General features: G+C 42.7%; 1 protein-coding gene across 3 annotated transcripts in view; it reads right to left on the bottom strand.

The window, feature by feature from the left end:
* The window catches only part of MAF (MAF bZIP transcription factor), a 343,929-nt gene that overhangs the window by 313,729 nt on the left and 13,536 nt on the right, over window positions 1-16,664 (bottom strand). For 2 of the 3 annotated variants that reach the window (XR_006741849.1, XM_036440622.2), the window contains exon 2: window positions 15,582-15,642. Coding sequence is in view for 2 of the 3 variants with exons in the window: in XM_036440622.2 (XP_036296515.1) it covers window positions 15,609-15,642 (34 nt within the window). In the remaining variant the exon portion in view is untranslated. Of the gene's footprint in view, window positions 1-14,324; window positions 14,758-15,581; window positions 15,643-16,664 lie in introns of those variants that run through there. The other variant, XM_036440620.2, reaches the window with a different exon arrangement.

The following is a 16,664-nucleotide window of genomic DNA, read 5'->3' as shown; positions in this document are numbered from 1 at the left end:
TTTGCCGGCTCCTGCACACAGTGACCTCCCTGCCTCTGCTTATGTCATGCTTCCCATCAGAGCAGCAATGTGAGCGATGCATTTGATCCACTTGATGCTGCTCTATTAAATGTCCATGTTTTCATCTTCACATCCCAAACAGGGGTGTGCTGCTAAATATTTAACAACCGGCTCTCTGATGCATAGGGTTGGGAGGAAAAGGGCTTTGATTTTATAGCATTTGCATTCTGTGCTGCAAATATTCCTATCATATGGCCTCTTTCATGCTACCAAAGGGAAGTTCCTGAGTATGGACTTGAGAGGAGCTGCACCCAGCTGGCTCTCGCGGGCCTATAGGAGTAGGTTCGACACATCGCTGTGAGTCAATCTGGCAAACACCCGCTGGGAGTGTGCTCTGTGGGGTTCCCTATGCTACATGCTGGTCATGGGAGTAAAAGATACAGACCCTGGATCTGTCTAGTGTGGTATAAAGGGAAAAACGGCAGCAGTCAACTTTTGCCAGCTAAACTATAGGATTCCCTTGAATTCGGGGGGGAGGGGGGGTGTTAAAAAGTTTTTGAGAGAAAAAAAAAAAAAGGCAGTTATGACTGGTCACTTTGACTGCCCCATAGGTAATGAGCACTCCTGGCTTTGCAGGAGTGGATGCCGTCTCAGCTTTCTCATTTAACTTGGATAGGAATTGCCTGTGGCTGGTTCTATCAGCCCCGTCTATGGAAAGCAGGTGACTTTCCCAAAGTCTCAAAGGCCTGATACCACCCTGAAGAACTGATAAGTGTTCCCAGTGAGGGAGAGGGTCTTCTGCTACATCAAAGACCATCTGACCTGGCACTTCTCTGGAAAACAATTCCCAAAAGTGTTTCAAAGTTGGCTGCAGAGGTCATGGAGTCCTGGTTGCACAGAGAGAAGAGAGAAGGGGGATGAACTTGGAAGGCCAGCCCCACCTCCAGCAGCTTCTCATTTCTCTTTTATTCAGGGAGCCCACATACACTTTCATTTTACAGCAGGCCCTCAGCTGAAAGAAAACCAAACAAGCTTTGAGACCTAAGATTTGTACCCAGTCCTTAAATTTATGGAGGTGGTAACTGAAGCCTCGGTGCTTCCACCGGTCATTCCACCCCCCATGCTTCTTCCTCACTTGGTACAGTGCCAGCAAACTATGAGAATAAAGTAAGACACTTTGGGAAAATTTTCAGAAAATGCATCCACGCTCAATTACCTACCCTTAAATGAGAGGACGCCTGAGGCAATTTTTTTGTTTGTTTGTTTGTTTGTTTTAAATTTCTTCATTGATTAAGGTATTACATATGTGTCCTCACTCCCCATTACCCCGAATTTTAAGCACATTTATAACCACTACCCCTGGACTGAAGCAGTGAGTCTGCATCTGTGTCTTCTCCTGGGTTCATCATGTCCCATGAGGCTGCAGGCTTTCCAGCCTTGGCCTCCACAATTTACCTCGATTCACCTTGGCAATGCTTTTCAACCACATCAGACAGGTAGTTTCATACCATTTCTCAGCAGGCAGCTCTGCCCCCGAGTCAGGGTCTGCCCCCCAAACACAGCAGGTTCAAAGATCTGGAGCTGCAGAATATACCCCTCTCCTCACCTCCAGGCACCCAACTCACTCTCCTTTTCCTTGTCCTTAGAGAAGACTGGAACGGCATTGCTGTATTTTAAAATATAACACAAATTAAAACCTGAAAGGAGAAACACATTTTTCTGTTAATGGTTTAAGGGGATTCCACCTCTAAGCTGCAGCTAAAGCTCCCTCATTCTTTCTTACATTTGTAGCATTTTGGAGCAATTTGCTCGAGTCAAAGAAAGCAGTGAAATTTCCACAACTGACTTCAAAGGCCCCAAATCCTGTATCAGTGGAGGGGAGCCTGGTAGCAACACCAGAGGGGACGTTTTTCAAAGAGGTGTGTGGAAGGACTCCAGGCGTCTCTGGCCTGCCTCTGCGATTGATGTTAATGGCAGATACGTGAACAAATCCCCCCATAGTTCTTTGGAATGTCCCCCTCCTCTATGCCCCCCTCACACTTGGGCTGAGACAATGCAGATGATATAGGGAAGGGCTGAACCAGAGAAACTGCTGCCATGGCTTAGTGAACAATAGGGCTCTCAATTCAATCTACACCCATGCGTCTTTTATTGGGTGGGAACACTGAGCGGATTCAGACTGATCAAGAGGTGGACGAACACCTGGGTGGCTTCACAGTTGTCACAATAAACTCCAGGCAGCAGTGACTTTGGGGAAGGCAAACGTGCAAAATGTCATTCCTAGTTCATTCCTCTCTTCTGATTTTTGTCTTCTGTTGCTATGTCCCCTGAGGCGTGCCTTTCAATTTTGTCTCCATCTGACCCCTGTTTGCCCATCTCAGACCATGTCCAAGGCAATCCTTCCTTCCCCAACTCACACCCAGAAAGACACTGTTTATTCCAGCTCTACCCGGACTGCTGTACTTTCGCATATGGTGATCACAAAATGACAAAAATGACTATCGTTTTCCTATATTCCTCACAAACCCCATCTTCAAACAGGACCAGCATTTATTTTTTTAACTGTCTGTTCCCATCAGTAATGAATTTTGAGAGCACAAACTGTGTCCTATTTGTTTCTGAATCCTTTGATACTGAATCCATATTCTAGATTACACAGGGAATACACTAAGCATTCCTTGAATTAAAGCTCAAAATCAAGCGTAATAACTTAGGTACTAAACCAGCCAGAGAAAAAAGGGGTCCATTTTCCAATAGCTCTCCAAAAGAGGACATTAAGAAATAGGTCTGGTGCAGACTATATTTAACAAGCCATCCAGGAAAAGAAACTTCGGTCACCAAAGTGTCAAGGAAATGTCAGGATAAGGGTCTGCTGAAAAGCTGGGAGAGGATTAAGAGAACAACTTGTAATTTTGACAGATGGCAGAGATGTCATCTCTGTCCTTTCAGAAACTTTCACTAGATTCTTATTACCCATTTGTTGGCTTGTTTGTCTGTGCACCCAGTCGCTTACTCAGGTCCACCCTGACACTTTCCAGATAGGATCTGAGGCGCAGGTGCCGTCTGCTGCTCACCGACACAGGGTTGTGCTGGACACAAAAATAAATGAGGCGTGAACGCCATGCCTACAGAGTTTAGAGCCCAAGAGATGAGAAATTTAAAAGGTAATTGTCTTACAAGGTGGAGTGAGGAGTGCATTCAGAGTGGGCCGTTTCTGTGTGGTTCAATGCCATGCTTTAGTGGACGATCAATGCGTCTGACAGTGTGTGATCAAACATCTTGGTTAATTCCAGCCAGCACCATTTTCCTTGGTCCTGTTTCTACTACAACCCCAATCACACACTAAATAAGTGTGTGGTTGTAATGATGACAAATGAGAGAAACATATCTCATTGGTATCTGCAAAAGTTTGTGCAAATAATTTGAAATACATCTATTCTTGTAACTCAATAACTAAACACACGTTTCCATGAAGAATTAAAAACGAGCTACACCTGTTTAAAATTAGCCATTCTGCCCTAGCAGGATTTGGCTCAGTAGATAGAGGTTTGGCCTGCAGACCGAAGGGTCCCGGGTTCCAATTCCAGTCAAGGGCACATGCCTGGTTTGTGGGCTTGAATCCCAGTGGGAGTATGCAGGAGGCAGGCAATCAATAGATCTCTCTCATCATTAATGTTTTTCCTTCTCCCTTCCTCTCTGAAATCAATAAAAATATTTTTAAACTAAAATAAAATAAAATAAAATTAGCCATTCTGCTACCTCAAAACCCTCACTATCTCCCCTGGTTCATGTGCTGGATCTATGGTAAACTGGTCAGTTATGAGGCATTATAGACTCACAGAAGCCTTCTCATTCTATGTCAATTGACCTATTTCCCCCCCCCCCCCAAAAAAAAAAGAACTGAGACCCAGCAAAATGATCAGAGGATGTGGCCTGCTCAGGTCACCAGGCTGCTCAGTGGCCAAGGCAGTTCTAAACTGGAGGTTTCCAGACACAACCTCCAATTCACTTCCCCCTTGTGTCTTATCTGACTGTCTTAGCCTTCCTTCTAAAAAACAGAGTTGATTTTAATAGAGGACTGGGAAGGCCAAATGAACAGGGAAAACACAAAGCAATTGTTCATCCCTTTTAATTTTAAACTGAACCTGAAAAGTGCTGAGTTGTAAGACACAACAATAAAATATGGGCAAGTCACAAGTGGGTTTTTCACTTTCTGGGTTTCTATAGATAACTGTGTCCCTGGATTCTCCTACTAGGAATTCTCTCAATCTTGACTGGGCTGAGAATTAAAAAAATACTGATGTTTGCATCCCATCAGCCCCTAAGGGTTCTGATTTAATTGGTCTGGGGCAGGGCATCATTTTTTAAACTATATTTATTTTTATTGATTTCAGAGAGGAAGGGAGAGAGAGATAAAAACATCAATGATAGGAAAGAACCATTTATCAGCTGCCTCCTGCATGCCCCCCATTGGGGACTGAGCCCACAAACTGGGCATATGCCCTTGACCAGAACTGAACCTGGGGCCCTTTAGTCCACAAGTTGACACTCTATCCACTGAGCCAAACCAACCAGGGCATCATTTTTAAAAGCTCCCCAGGTGTATCCAGGGTTGACAACTCAGCCTCTAGATTCATGATCTAATTCTACTCATGTCTATTTCCTAAAGGGGTATACATAAGTCTTGGGTACCAGTTTCCCTTCCCCAAGTTATGAAGTGCCCATTGGATTAGTCAGACAGTTGCCCTGAGGGCCCACCCCTAGGCATTGCTGATTGGGTGAGAGATAGACACCTGACCAAGGTCGGCCAATCAGCTATCTTTTCAGAGAACTGGAACTTAGAATCTCTAACCCAACTCTGCTGGGGACATTTACGGAAGGGGACCAAAAGATAAGTGTGGTAATCACATGTACTCCAAAGCAGGAAGTCCTGTCTGTCCTCAAAAGGAAGAATGAAGCAGATGTGCAAAGAGAGGGGAAGGAAGAGGGTCAGAGACATGAACCTCTGTTCCCAACTCCCCCAGCCCTGGCTGTATTTCATGCTTTTAATATACTGTATACCTGTATTCTAATAATAATCTAACAGAAACCTGAAGGCAGAATTTTTATGCCCAAGATTCTAGGAAATGAACATATTCCCAGAACCTCTGATTTCCTAGGAAGGTTCATCTAGTCACAAATTGCCAGGATGGATTTGACAGTGATCTTGGGTTTTTGATCCTGAAACCTCATAGGGAAGCCATGAATGCATTATGGCATCTATGCGCCATTCTTAGTATTGTAAAGAACCATGCTGTAACCTCCTGACAAGGTTTTCTAATGCTTTTGACTGAGTAAACACCCATGGAATTACACCTTTTCTCCTGATGATCAGAAACCCTATGGCTATTTTAGAGGCTCTGATTAACAAAACAAACACAGAAATGAATCTTTCAGAACATGGATTTCTTGGCGGACATTAGTAAAGGGGTTATTTGGTACTAAATAAAATAACTCAGACTTCCATGTTCCAACAATCATTTTTCAAAACTGCCCTATGTAATGCTAGTTCCATGAGATGGGTTAGAAAACAGGTTCTATGTTCAAATATGTTTGGAAGATACCAAGTGCCAACCCTGTTGTATGTCTCTACAGACTGCCACAGTACCTACCAGCATCAAAATTTCTGAGACAAACAACAGCAAAGTAAATATTTAATTCTGTCTAATCCTTAAATTATTTAATCACAGAACTCCCCAAGCAAAAAAAAATCTCAGGATGGTGATATTTCTCAATGGAGAGGAGCTAATAGTTCTAAACTCCTAAGTTCCTCTTGATCTTCCCATTTTGACATTTATTTTCAAGCAGAGACTGCAACGTGTCAAGGTCAAAGTTTTATTCTATGTAATACTGACCCAGGCCAGCCATGGTGGGTGCTTACTCTGTGCCAAGCGCTTTACATACATTATCACATTTAATCCTTTGCACTGGCCTTTGAGGAACTAGCCCTATTTTACAGATTCAGAAAGTGTGTGTTCTTTTTCATGTCACCACAGATTTTGCTGACAACTTTTTATTAAAGAGGGCTTTCAATGCAGTGATTTAACACTGATTTATCTTCACTACCCAGCAATTTCCTGAGTGTCGGCTGTGCACCTGGTGCTTTACACATTACAGAGTATTAAGGAAATGTGCCATCTATTATTTTTTAAATGCTCTTGAAATGACAATCTTTATCTTAGAGTAGGAAAAGGCTGCTCTGTTACCTACCAAAACCAAACTACAGAATCATTTGTTTTTAGGGTTAAAGGGGTCCTTCGGGTCAAGAGCATAAGAAAACTATCATGGGTCTTCTAGATACTAGACAGATTATAATGCATTTTTTCCCCCCTAAGCTTTACTCAACTCCACTGAGAAAAAGATGACCAAGGAGAGAAGGCAACTGAGTTCATAATCTGTTGCTGAGATTAAACACTGGGCTTTTTTTAATTGGGAAGGAGGGAATAAATTGATTAGGGCTCTACCTAGAAATATCCACAAGACTGTGATGTAGGGCTGAATTATATCTAATTTCTCCGGGCCTGAGTTTCCTTATCTGTGTAAAGGGGATTACAACAGTACCTCTCTACTTGTTGTTAGGATCAAAAATGGAATAGGCCTTAGTTCCCAAGAGACAACCCCCCCCCCGCCCCGCCATGAATGGTAGCTGTCATTGCTATGTTTGAATGACCACCAAAGGGCAGGGCTGGGTGGGACATTCTGATCTTCAATCCGTGAAAGTCTTCTCTAACTCTCAACCAACTGGGATGGCTCCAGAGTGACCAGAAGAAATGCTAGCTATCAACACTTCATTCAATATTTACAAATCTGATTCTCAATAGTCTCTAGAACGGCAGAGTTTGAGAGGCACGGAGTCTTCAGCTGGAAGTCTAGCTCATCTCTGAGAAGTGGGATATTGAAAGCAAAATCTGTAAATATGTTTAATAAGATACATACATGGTTTAGTAACCGGTGTTATTTACATCTATGGGGGAAATGATGAAATATTATGTTCAAAGCCTCAGAAACGGAATGCTCTAAGTCCTGTCCTTTGGGGCTCCATGTATATTTGAGAACTCCTGTATGGGCCCCTTTTTACCTACATCTTCATTTTTGTGATCTTTGCAAAAACTGAGCTCCAGATAACTGCTGACTCAATCTCCCCAATACCCTTGGCACTGGTTACATGCGCTGGCATTCTGGTTTCAAATTTATGTCCCTGGTACCTTTGTAAAAGTATTTTCCAATTTCAGAACATAAAACTCCACTCGTGAGCAAAAAAACAAACAAACAAACAAACAAACAAAAAAACAAACTAGCAAATACCAAGCAGAATATCTGCTTTGAAAAAAACAAACAAAACATATTTCAATGAATGTGATAATCTGGCATTCACTTAATGAACACTTACTTTACTACAATGCATAAACATCATTCCTTCATGAAACATTTTTATTATATGCCTATTTTGTGTTATGGTCATTGTGTTTATAATTTATAAAACACATTAATCTTTCTTTTATTTTAATGGAATGTTTTCAGTGTGTTGTCTAAGTTTGTACCAGAGAACCACCCATTTTTGCCACACCTACCTCTCCCCATTAGCAAGGAATCCCAGGTCTAAATGCCTAGGTCTCAGGTGGCTGACAATGTTTATATTGATACTTATCATCAATTTCACCTCCACTTTCACACAATGTATCATTTCACAAACATAAAGATTTTATCATGTAGTGCCCTGTTTCTAGACAGAATTCTATTCATTTCTCCTATTAACAACTAATATTTAAAGTTGGAAAGACAGACAAGGAAATCGATAATGAGAAAAACTTCTGGGCTCCCCAATAAATACTTCTGATCAATCTGACAAATATGAGACAGGGTTTGACACATGCAGCCTTCCAAAAAGCTAAACTTCCAGGTTCCAACCCAATTGCCCCAAGAAACATGGGACTAATTTTTATTTGCTATTAATCAGAAATTATTATTTTGTAAAAAAAAAAAAATTAATTAAAAACACGAGGTGAAATAAATATTTCAGGCGACCAGTAACAAAATGGGAAGAACCATGTGTTTGGAGTTTTAGTGTCCTCTGAGTACAGAAATTTATTTGCAGCAAGCAGAAAAGAGACAGCAAGCATAAAAATACAGCCAGGTCCCCCTAGTAAAATTATTTATCAAGCTAACAAGGGAGGGACCCTTCTAGTAACAACAAGCCAGTGAGGAAAAGACACGGCTTTATATTTTACCTTTGGGTTAGCAAACCAGTAAAAATGCCAACTGACAAGCACTTCACATAAAGATTTCCTTCTAAATGAGCTTCCTTGTTAGGAGGAAAGAAAAAAGCTCTTCCCAGCTAAGGAGCATCATAGCTTACACACCCGGAATCCGAGCACGTAAACGCTGACTCTTTAGTGCAAAAATAATATAACTGGAGAAGTAAGTTAATGTGAATTACGAAGGGAGTTTAAAAGCCAAATTAGAAGCTCATTAAAGAAAATGTGCTTACATTCGTATTGGGGTATCCTCATGCTCAGATGCTTACAGAAAAGCACGGCACTGCACGATGCTTTTCCAAGGCCAGTATGAAGAATATACTTGCCTATACATTCCCATACACACACACACATACACACATATATGTGTGTATGTGTGTGTGTGTGTGTGTGTGTGTGTACTGACAAGCCTCTACTGTACAAGCCTCATTGCTAGGTGCGTTTTTCCCCCAAATATTTATTTTATCAGCAAAATCCCAAAGCCAGTTATAGTTCAGTGACACCAAACTTTGATTATAAATTACAAGTCACTTTCATTGCTCCTTGCTATATGTAGCAAAAAGAAAAAAAGGAAAGAAGGAGGGAAGAAAGGGAGAGAAGGAGGGGGAAAGAGAGGGGGGTAAATAAATAAATAAATAAATAAATACACCAGCAATTGCCTGATCCCAATTAAATTTAAAGAAATAGTAAAAAGATGCATTCCCGGAAAAGCTGCGTCCTCAAGAGGTCTGGAAAGAACTCGACACATTTACAACAAAATCACGCACTCGGCCGTCCTTCCCAAAGTGAAAATCGGACCAGCGAACCCTGGCATGTGAGGCAGGTGCCCTTTTGCTGGTGAGAGGCCATGATGCCCTGAGGACGGCGACTTTGGGCGACGCTGTGAAATGCTGAGTGAAGGCAGATAAATGCGCCCGGCGGGGCCCGCTGCCACCCCAAACCCTGCCCCACGTGCCTTGCTAACCAATGCCTTCAACGCTCAATTTTTCCCCAAAACGGGGGTGGGAAGTTTGTCACTACCAGTATCCACCAGCTCGAATAAAACAGGAGGAAAAAGAAATAAAAACAAGTCCTTACTTTGTGCTTTCTTCTCTGGAATGGCGACCTGCACCCCGCCTCCGAAAAAAACTCTGCTCTGGCCCGACAGCTGCAGCTTCCGGCCTTCGGGCAGCGAGGCAGGTGGACTCGCACTTTACTTCCGGGGTCAAGGGCCAAACCCTCCAACTCAAATCACACCAGCTCAATTGGGGAGCTGGGGCTATTACCCGCCTGCAAATCTATAGGGAGGTTGAATAGCACCGCCACTTCACACTATTTCTGCTATTTTGTGAGCACTGATCTTTTTGTCCGTTAGAAGAGGATCAGGTCAGGATGCTACTAAGTAAGCAAATATCAAAGCACACAGAAGTAACATTGTAAACTGCCCCCTGAGCCTATAGGAAAGCCCAGTGTCCAGGAAAAGAGCAAGATTCTAAGCCTAAGAAGCCTCCAGGGCACAGCCACCTCCTGGAGGCAGCAGGGAGCCCCGCCCTGAGTAGCACGGCCTCCTAAGCCCTCATCACACACTGGGTGCTTCATCAGGAGGAGGAACCCAGGCTCCACCCTCCAAACACACCTGGTAAAGCTTGAGCCAGCCCCGTGCACTAGGCACTTTCCTGCTACTAGGCCTGTGGTCAGCAAACTGCAGCTCGAAAGCCCCCCTTGAGTGTGGCTCTTCCACAAAATACCACAGCCTGGGCGAGTTTATTTTGAAGAAGTGGTGTCAGAAGAAGTTTACGTTTAAAAAAGGTGGCTCTCAAAAGAAATTGCAATCGTTGTACTGTTGATATTTGGCTCTGTGGACTAATGAGTTTGCCGACCACTGTAGTAACTAGGCAATGTGAGAGAGAGCGTCCAGGCTTTCAGAGGAGAGAAAGAGGAGAAAGAGAAACAAAATATCTGGGAAATCCAATAACAAACAAAGCAGCCCGTTGAACATCAGCACCTAATTTCAAGTATGTGCTACCCACTGGAACAAAGAGTGAGAAAGCAGTTCTTAGCTTGGATCTCAAAGGCCAGCACCAGGGAAGGAATGTCTGATCTGTCTACCCTCCTGCAGAGAGGAAAGCCATGCCTCAGCCTTCCCAGCAGACCCGCATGGCTTTCTAAAGTGTGATGCATGCTTCCAAACACGGTCCAACCATCCTGTGCACCTTCCAATTTTTTGAAAGGATTCTAATCATTCCAATAGAGAGAGAGAGGAGGAGGAACATAAGGAAGACGAGTAAAGAAAGTAAACAGAACATTCACTTCTCACTATTCCAATTCTTCAGCCCAATCAGAAACCCTGTGTCTGCTTGCTCCCATTTCCTGTACATCAGGAGTAAACCTCATTTTAAAACATAAAAAAGCGGGAGGCACGCCATAGCAGTATAGATTCAAGCTTTTGAATGATCTGCTATCGGTAACAAAACACTTCTCTTTTGATTAACTTTGGGGGCATCAACTCTGGTGTCAGAATCCCTTTAAATTATTACAAACCCCCTCCTAAAGTTCTGCTGGCAGGAGCCAGGGAAGAAGAAAGAAACTTTGTAGGATCCAGTGTAAAGGAGCCTGATCTCCAAGTCAATTTCAGAACAATTTCATCCTAGCCTGCACTGCCTACCTGCTAGCAAATGAACTTGCTGTGTTTTTCAATAGACCCAAATAGCTCATAAGAAATCCTCACTGGCTGCTTGTAAGAACTCTGTTAGATCATATTATGGAGGGAAGGGCAAACAAAACCCAACCAGTGTTCCCCCTTCCTTTCTCTTCTGTCATTCTCACCTCACCTGTGATTAAGTACCCTGTTTCCCCGAAAATAAGACAGTGTCTTATATTACTTTTTGCTCCCAAAGATGCGCTAGGTCTTATTTTCAGGGGATGTCTTATTTTTCCATGAAGAAGAATACGGTACACATTGTTAAATAAAAATAAAGGAAATTTATTACCTGTGTACGGTACGGTAGCACGGTAGTTGTCAACACAAACCAGACAAACTGTGAATCCTACAGCATCAAGAATTTACTCATTTATTCAATGACAATCATGTCATCATCTTCTGGAACATCATCATAACAATCCAATTCCTGAATTTCCTGGTGAATTTCTTGTGACTCCAATTCTTTCAGAATCAGTGGACCAAATCTCTCATGTTTAGCCTAGGGGGGCCTTATTTTTGGGGGATGCCTTATATTTCACTCAGAAGGAAACCTGTAAGTAGGTCTTATTTTCGGAGGATGTCTTATTTTCGGGGAAACATGGTAGCAGGACGCACCCTGGATGGTTAATTAGGTGTTAATATCTTCCAGTGGCTTATACCCATCGGTAGCTCTGTTGTCTCAGGGGACAATACCTGTAATTCCCACAGTTCTGAAACTGCTTTCCCCTGCTCCCCAGTGGGCATTACTTCCCATCTGAAATTGTGTGAATGTTAATAGCTTTATTATATTTCCTGTCAATGCTGGAAAGAGCAGCCCACCAAATTTTCCCACTGGCTTGTCCTTGTCCCAGAGTTTTCCAAATATTGTAAAAAAATAAAAATAAAAAGCAAACCCAGCCCTTCTACTTAAGCTCATTTATTGCTAATCATTTCATTTGGTGCCAGGAAAAGCAAAAACAAACAAACAAAAAATAAACAAACAAAAAAACACAGACCCTAAACGAGGACCCTACAGTAATTTTGGGATCGAGGAAATGAAAGACTCAGCAAGTGGCAGGTGAAGGGAGTTTCAATATTGGCATCGGTGAGCGGGAGCAGTAAATCTGAGATTCTGGCAGGTGACTGAGCATGTGCTTTTAAAACAAAAGCTCTTTACAGAAGCATCGTTTAGTTTTAAGTAATGAGTGCTGTACTCTGGCAAAAATCCCTCCTTCCTTTCCCCACCCCACTCCCACTCCCCTACATGCACAGTATTTCTTTCTTCAAGTTGTCCCCTTCGGTAGTATCCTAGAGATGACTAAAAATAATATGAGTGCATATGGCATCATTAGGCTCGTTACTCGGTACCTGCCCTGCTATAATTAATAGATGAAATCAGCTCAGGAGTGGGCCAGCGCCCACAGAAAGGAAAACAGCCTGGCAGGAAGAGGGTGGGCTGGCGGCTGGGGGAGCGGACTCTAAATAAACAAACAAGCAACAGCAAACAACTGGGCAAGCCCCAGTAATAAAACGCTTTAAACGTAATTATTTCCTCTTCTTTTCTCAGTGCCAACACACACACTGATGTCATTTGCTGAGGGTGCACTCATGGGAGCTGTGATGGATCAATCGGTCCCCTCTCCAAATCTGCACGCACCGCAGCATCCTACTCTCCGCTGTCTCCCAGGAGGGGACTCGCTCTAAAGACTGAGTGTTTAAGACCCGAGGGGCCTGAAGTGAAGACAGAGAGTTAAGATCGTCCACTGCTTTCACCTGGGCTTTTCAGACAGAGGCGCCCGAAATCCAAAGTCTGTGTTTTTTTCACGCGTCCTTCGAATGAGGACACCCGATTCACCATTTCTGTTAAAATATTTTGATGCGCTCTGCAAGGGAAACAAGGTTACGACACCTTAAGTTTGACACTGGAATTGAATAGCTGGGCTAAGGCATCCACATCAACACACGGCATGGAGAAACCATGCTTGCGTTTTATTTCTGGAGGATTACGGGCAGCGTGGGAAGGCGAGTTCTAACAAAAGAGAAACAAGGTGTCTGAGGGCTTTTACTGTTTGGGGGTGGGGGATGTTTTGGTTTTTATCCCTGTTCATACAATAATAAAGCCTTCACAGCTGGATAGATACAATCAGGATGAAGCACGTCCGCGCTGCTGGTGGTAAGACCAGGGGGAAAAAATACTGATGGCTACTCAGAGCCCAGGAGGTGCTGTTCCCAGGAGTTCCATCAGTTTCTCCCATAGGAGACAGAGAGGCTGCCACAGGCCTCTCCCCTACGTCTGTATCCCATCTGCCCTGGCGGAAGCTGCTCTGTAAAGCTTAGTTGTGTCCGGATGGGTCTTAGCTAATGTCAGGAACATCTGAAATGAGCATAGCACAGACTTGAGCAGGCCACGGTCCCAATAGCACCACCTTCTGAATTAGTGTTTCACACGAAATGAAAGAATGGGTGTTGAAGGCCCGCCTTCAACGTTGGTGTAAACCATGAGTAGTTGTGTTATCTCCTTTTGAGCAGCCTAGGTAAGAGACAGCCTTTAAGGTGAACTCCAAAAGCATCCTTGGTATTAGAGCCAAACAACATGACTTGTTCCCATGGCAGCGATGCTAACTAACATCACACCTTACCCAAAGATGGTGCCATGGGAAAGTTTACATCAAATACAGTGTGTGATGGTCTCTGTGGATCTTTATGTTAGGAGATCTGTCCTCAGGACAAATCATGCATTTTGATATTTTGTGTATGTTAAGCTAATGGAAAATAGTAGTGGGGATCAAGTGATGCTACAGAATGGAGAATTTATTTTTGTGTGTGTGTGATAGCACTTAGGATATTTTGTAATATGCTCAAGAACCATAATATAATCTAGACTGTATTTCTAAGACTAAATGAAGCGTAATTAAATGGCCTCTCAAATGGCTTGTGATTTAATTTTCATACTCTAGCCAAAGAAATTGCCAGAAATAAGCCACAAAGCTGTACAGAGTTGCAATTACCCAGAGAGCAGAAAGCGAGTGGCTTTCCATTTTTGGCTTCCACTGCTGAAATCCCTTAACCAAAGTGACTTTCTGAAAAATAAACTAACTCTCCCAAGAGTATCAAGTATTGAGCTTTTCATATATCAGTTTATAATATCTAATATCACAGAGTAACTTTGAGGAATTGTCTTCTTCCCTCCCCAAATTCCCCATCTGGCCAAATGCCTTTCTCTTGCTTGCTCTCAGCTGTCAATCATGTTTGCAGCTGAAATTTGATTTCTCTCCCACCAGTAACCTTATATGAAATATTACCAGGGAGGCCAGGACCGGCGTGAACCTTGCCTTAAAAGTTCATTAATTCTTTACTCAAAATGGATGTTACAAAACTGGCTGGTGGACATAGATCATCATATTTAATAGATGGCTTTCAAATTTCAATTATAAAGACAAGGATAAAAGAAGTGAACACAAAAGGAAGGAATTAAGTATTGGTACTGCATGCACACACATGGACACACAAATTAATCCCAAAGGGATACATTGAGTTAAAATCTATGTATGAGAACTGTTAAAGAAAATGTTAATTTTGTATAAGCCTCGGAAAGAAACCATGTTAAATATTCACAACCCAGCAATTCAAAGATTCTCATAATATAACAGCAGCATGGAAAAGTAAGAATTCAGATATCATTTTTGAAATACTGCGGGGAAATGGGGCTTTGTTTTCGGAAACTCTAAATTCACTGGATCGTGAAACTTTCTCCTCTGCCAAAGGTTGCAGTTCAACATTGTGATGTTTGCCTTCTCAGTTTCTCTAGAAAACAAAAACTTTGTATTTCATGCACATTTCTCAGCAGGCAAAAATTTCAATTAAAAAAAAAAAATCAAACTTCTTTCTATTAGCCAATGAGAGGTGACACGTATACATAACAGGTTGACACTCAATAATTATTGGTGTAAGCGTGTTGATCTAGTTCTCTGAATGAAGAGGATTCATAATTAAATTCACACCGGGATATTTGGCATTGAAAAACCCATTTAAAAAGCTTCATTTCATTTTTTTTTTTTTTATAGATGAAAATCCGACTTCTGCCTCCTGCCCATCTCCTCCCCTCTTTGTCTGCTCCAAGTGAAGCAGAGAGTAACTCCTAGTCACATTGGCATGCAGAAGGGGGACATCTCATGCTTTGCAATTATCCTGAATTTCCCAAATGTGAGTATGGAGGGAATGACAGGAGACTGTAGATTAGAAATGTCCATGAACCCCGGGTTTGGGCACCAGCTGGACAGATTTCCCCAACTTCTCAGGTAGAGGGACTAGCTGGCTCTTTGCTTGTCCATAGACTGATGCCCAGACTAAAGCTCTGAGATTTACTCCAACTGGATTAATGACTCTGTATGCCACACCTATGGAACGAAATAAACACAGAAATGCTTGCATGCTGCTCACACATATTGCATCACTTCCCTTCCCCCGGTGTCACTGTTTCTGCCACTTGTGAAACCCACGAACTGGCAGGACTGAAACAGGAGCTTTTCACACCCCGAGAGCGATCAGCATTCCTTGCTCTCGCTCGCTTTCCCCCTCACGGAAAACTCAGTAACGCAGGCACATGCAAATTAGAAAGCAAGATGTACCTCTTTGACTTCAGGCAACGGGAGCTTTCACATCACTGATGTAGAGGATTCCCTTGGGTACCTGATTCAGTAAATATATTAAAATAAACAAAGGGTCATTAATAACCACGCAGAGAGCTTCAAAGACAGTACGTTAAAGGCAGCCTAACTATCTCTGAAAAGGGCAGAATGAGACCAAAAGAAGAGTGTGATTTCGTCCCACTGGCTTTGGCGTCCTGGCCTCAGCCCTGCCAGAGGAGGGGTTTGTATGGAAGGGAATGGCTTGCTATGCAAGGTCACTTCGAAGCTCTGGCCATGGCTCCCACCCCAGGGAGTCGGAGACAGTGATACCCACTGGCCTGGCAGCCTGGGTCAGCTTGGAAACTGAGAACTGAGCAAATTTGGGTTCACAGTGGGGCGGGGTGGTCTCTGAGGATGCTCATAGATCACCGTCCCTCAGAGAACCAAACTGGTTCTGCTTTGGCTGGCACACAGTCAGGGCATATCCTCTTCTACGTCCCCTTCCTCCTTCACTGCTCTGGTCTCTTCTGCTGGTACCGCTGACCTTAATTGCAAATGTTCTCTTAACAAATGGAACCATTTAGATACCACCCTTGTATTTATTAACTTCCTCTCTGTTTAAATTAGTAGCAGGGAATGCTTAGAACAGTAATATGAAAATGAGGTTGCTTTAAAAAAAAAAAAAGGGCTTTTTGCTTCACAGTGAATAACAAAGCACAGTAATTCAAAGTAGTTAGCTTTCTATGGTTCAAAAAAACCCCTTATTGCTATTAGCCATACTAATGTAAGTGGCAAAATAATTATCACTTACTGTACGGAGTCCAATATTTTCCAGACAGCAGTTTAATAACAAAGCAGACCTGTCATTTCTCCCTATAGTTAGTCACCCTGTACAAGTTCAGACTGTCAAAATATATTTAAAATCTAATTTTAAAAATTCAACATGGCTACAGAAAATCTGTGTACAGTAATTGCGATACACGGGTAAGTTGGTCTAATTTTTTTCCAACTTGGATATTCAGTATTTTTTTTAATTTAATCCCCCCCTTTTTATTCGGATTACCCTACAATTGATGTGCACAG

Source organism: Pipistrellus kuhlii, unplaced genomic scaffold (genome assembly GCF_014108245.1).
Source record: "Pipistrellus kuhlii isolate mPipKuh1 unplaced genomic scaffold, mPipKuh1.p scaffold_m20_p_17, whole genome shotgun sequence".
Classification (NCBI taxonomy): Eukaryota; Metazoa; Chordata; class Mammalia; order Chiroptera; family Vespertilionidae; genus Pipistrellus; species Pipistrellus kuhlii.
This window is presented reverse-complemented; position numbering and strand designations above follow the sequence as displayed.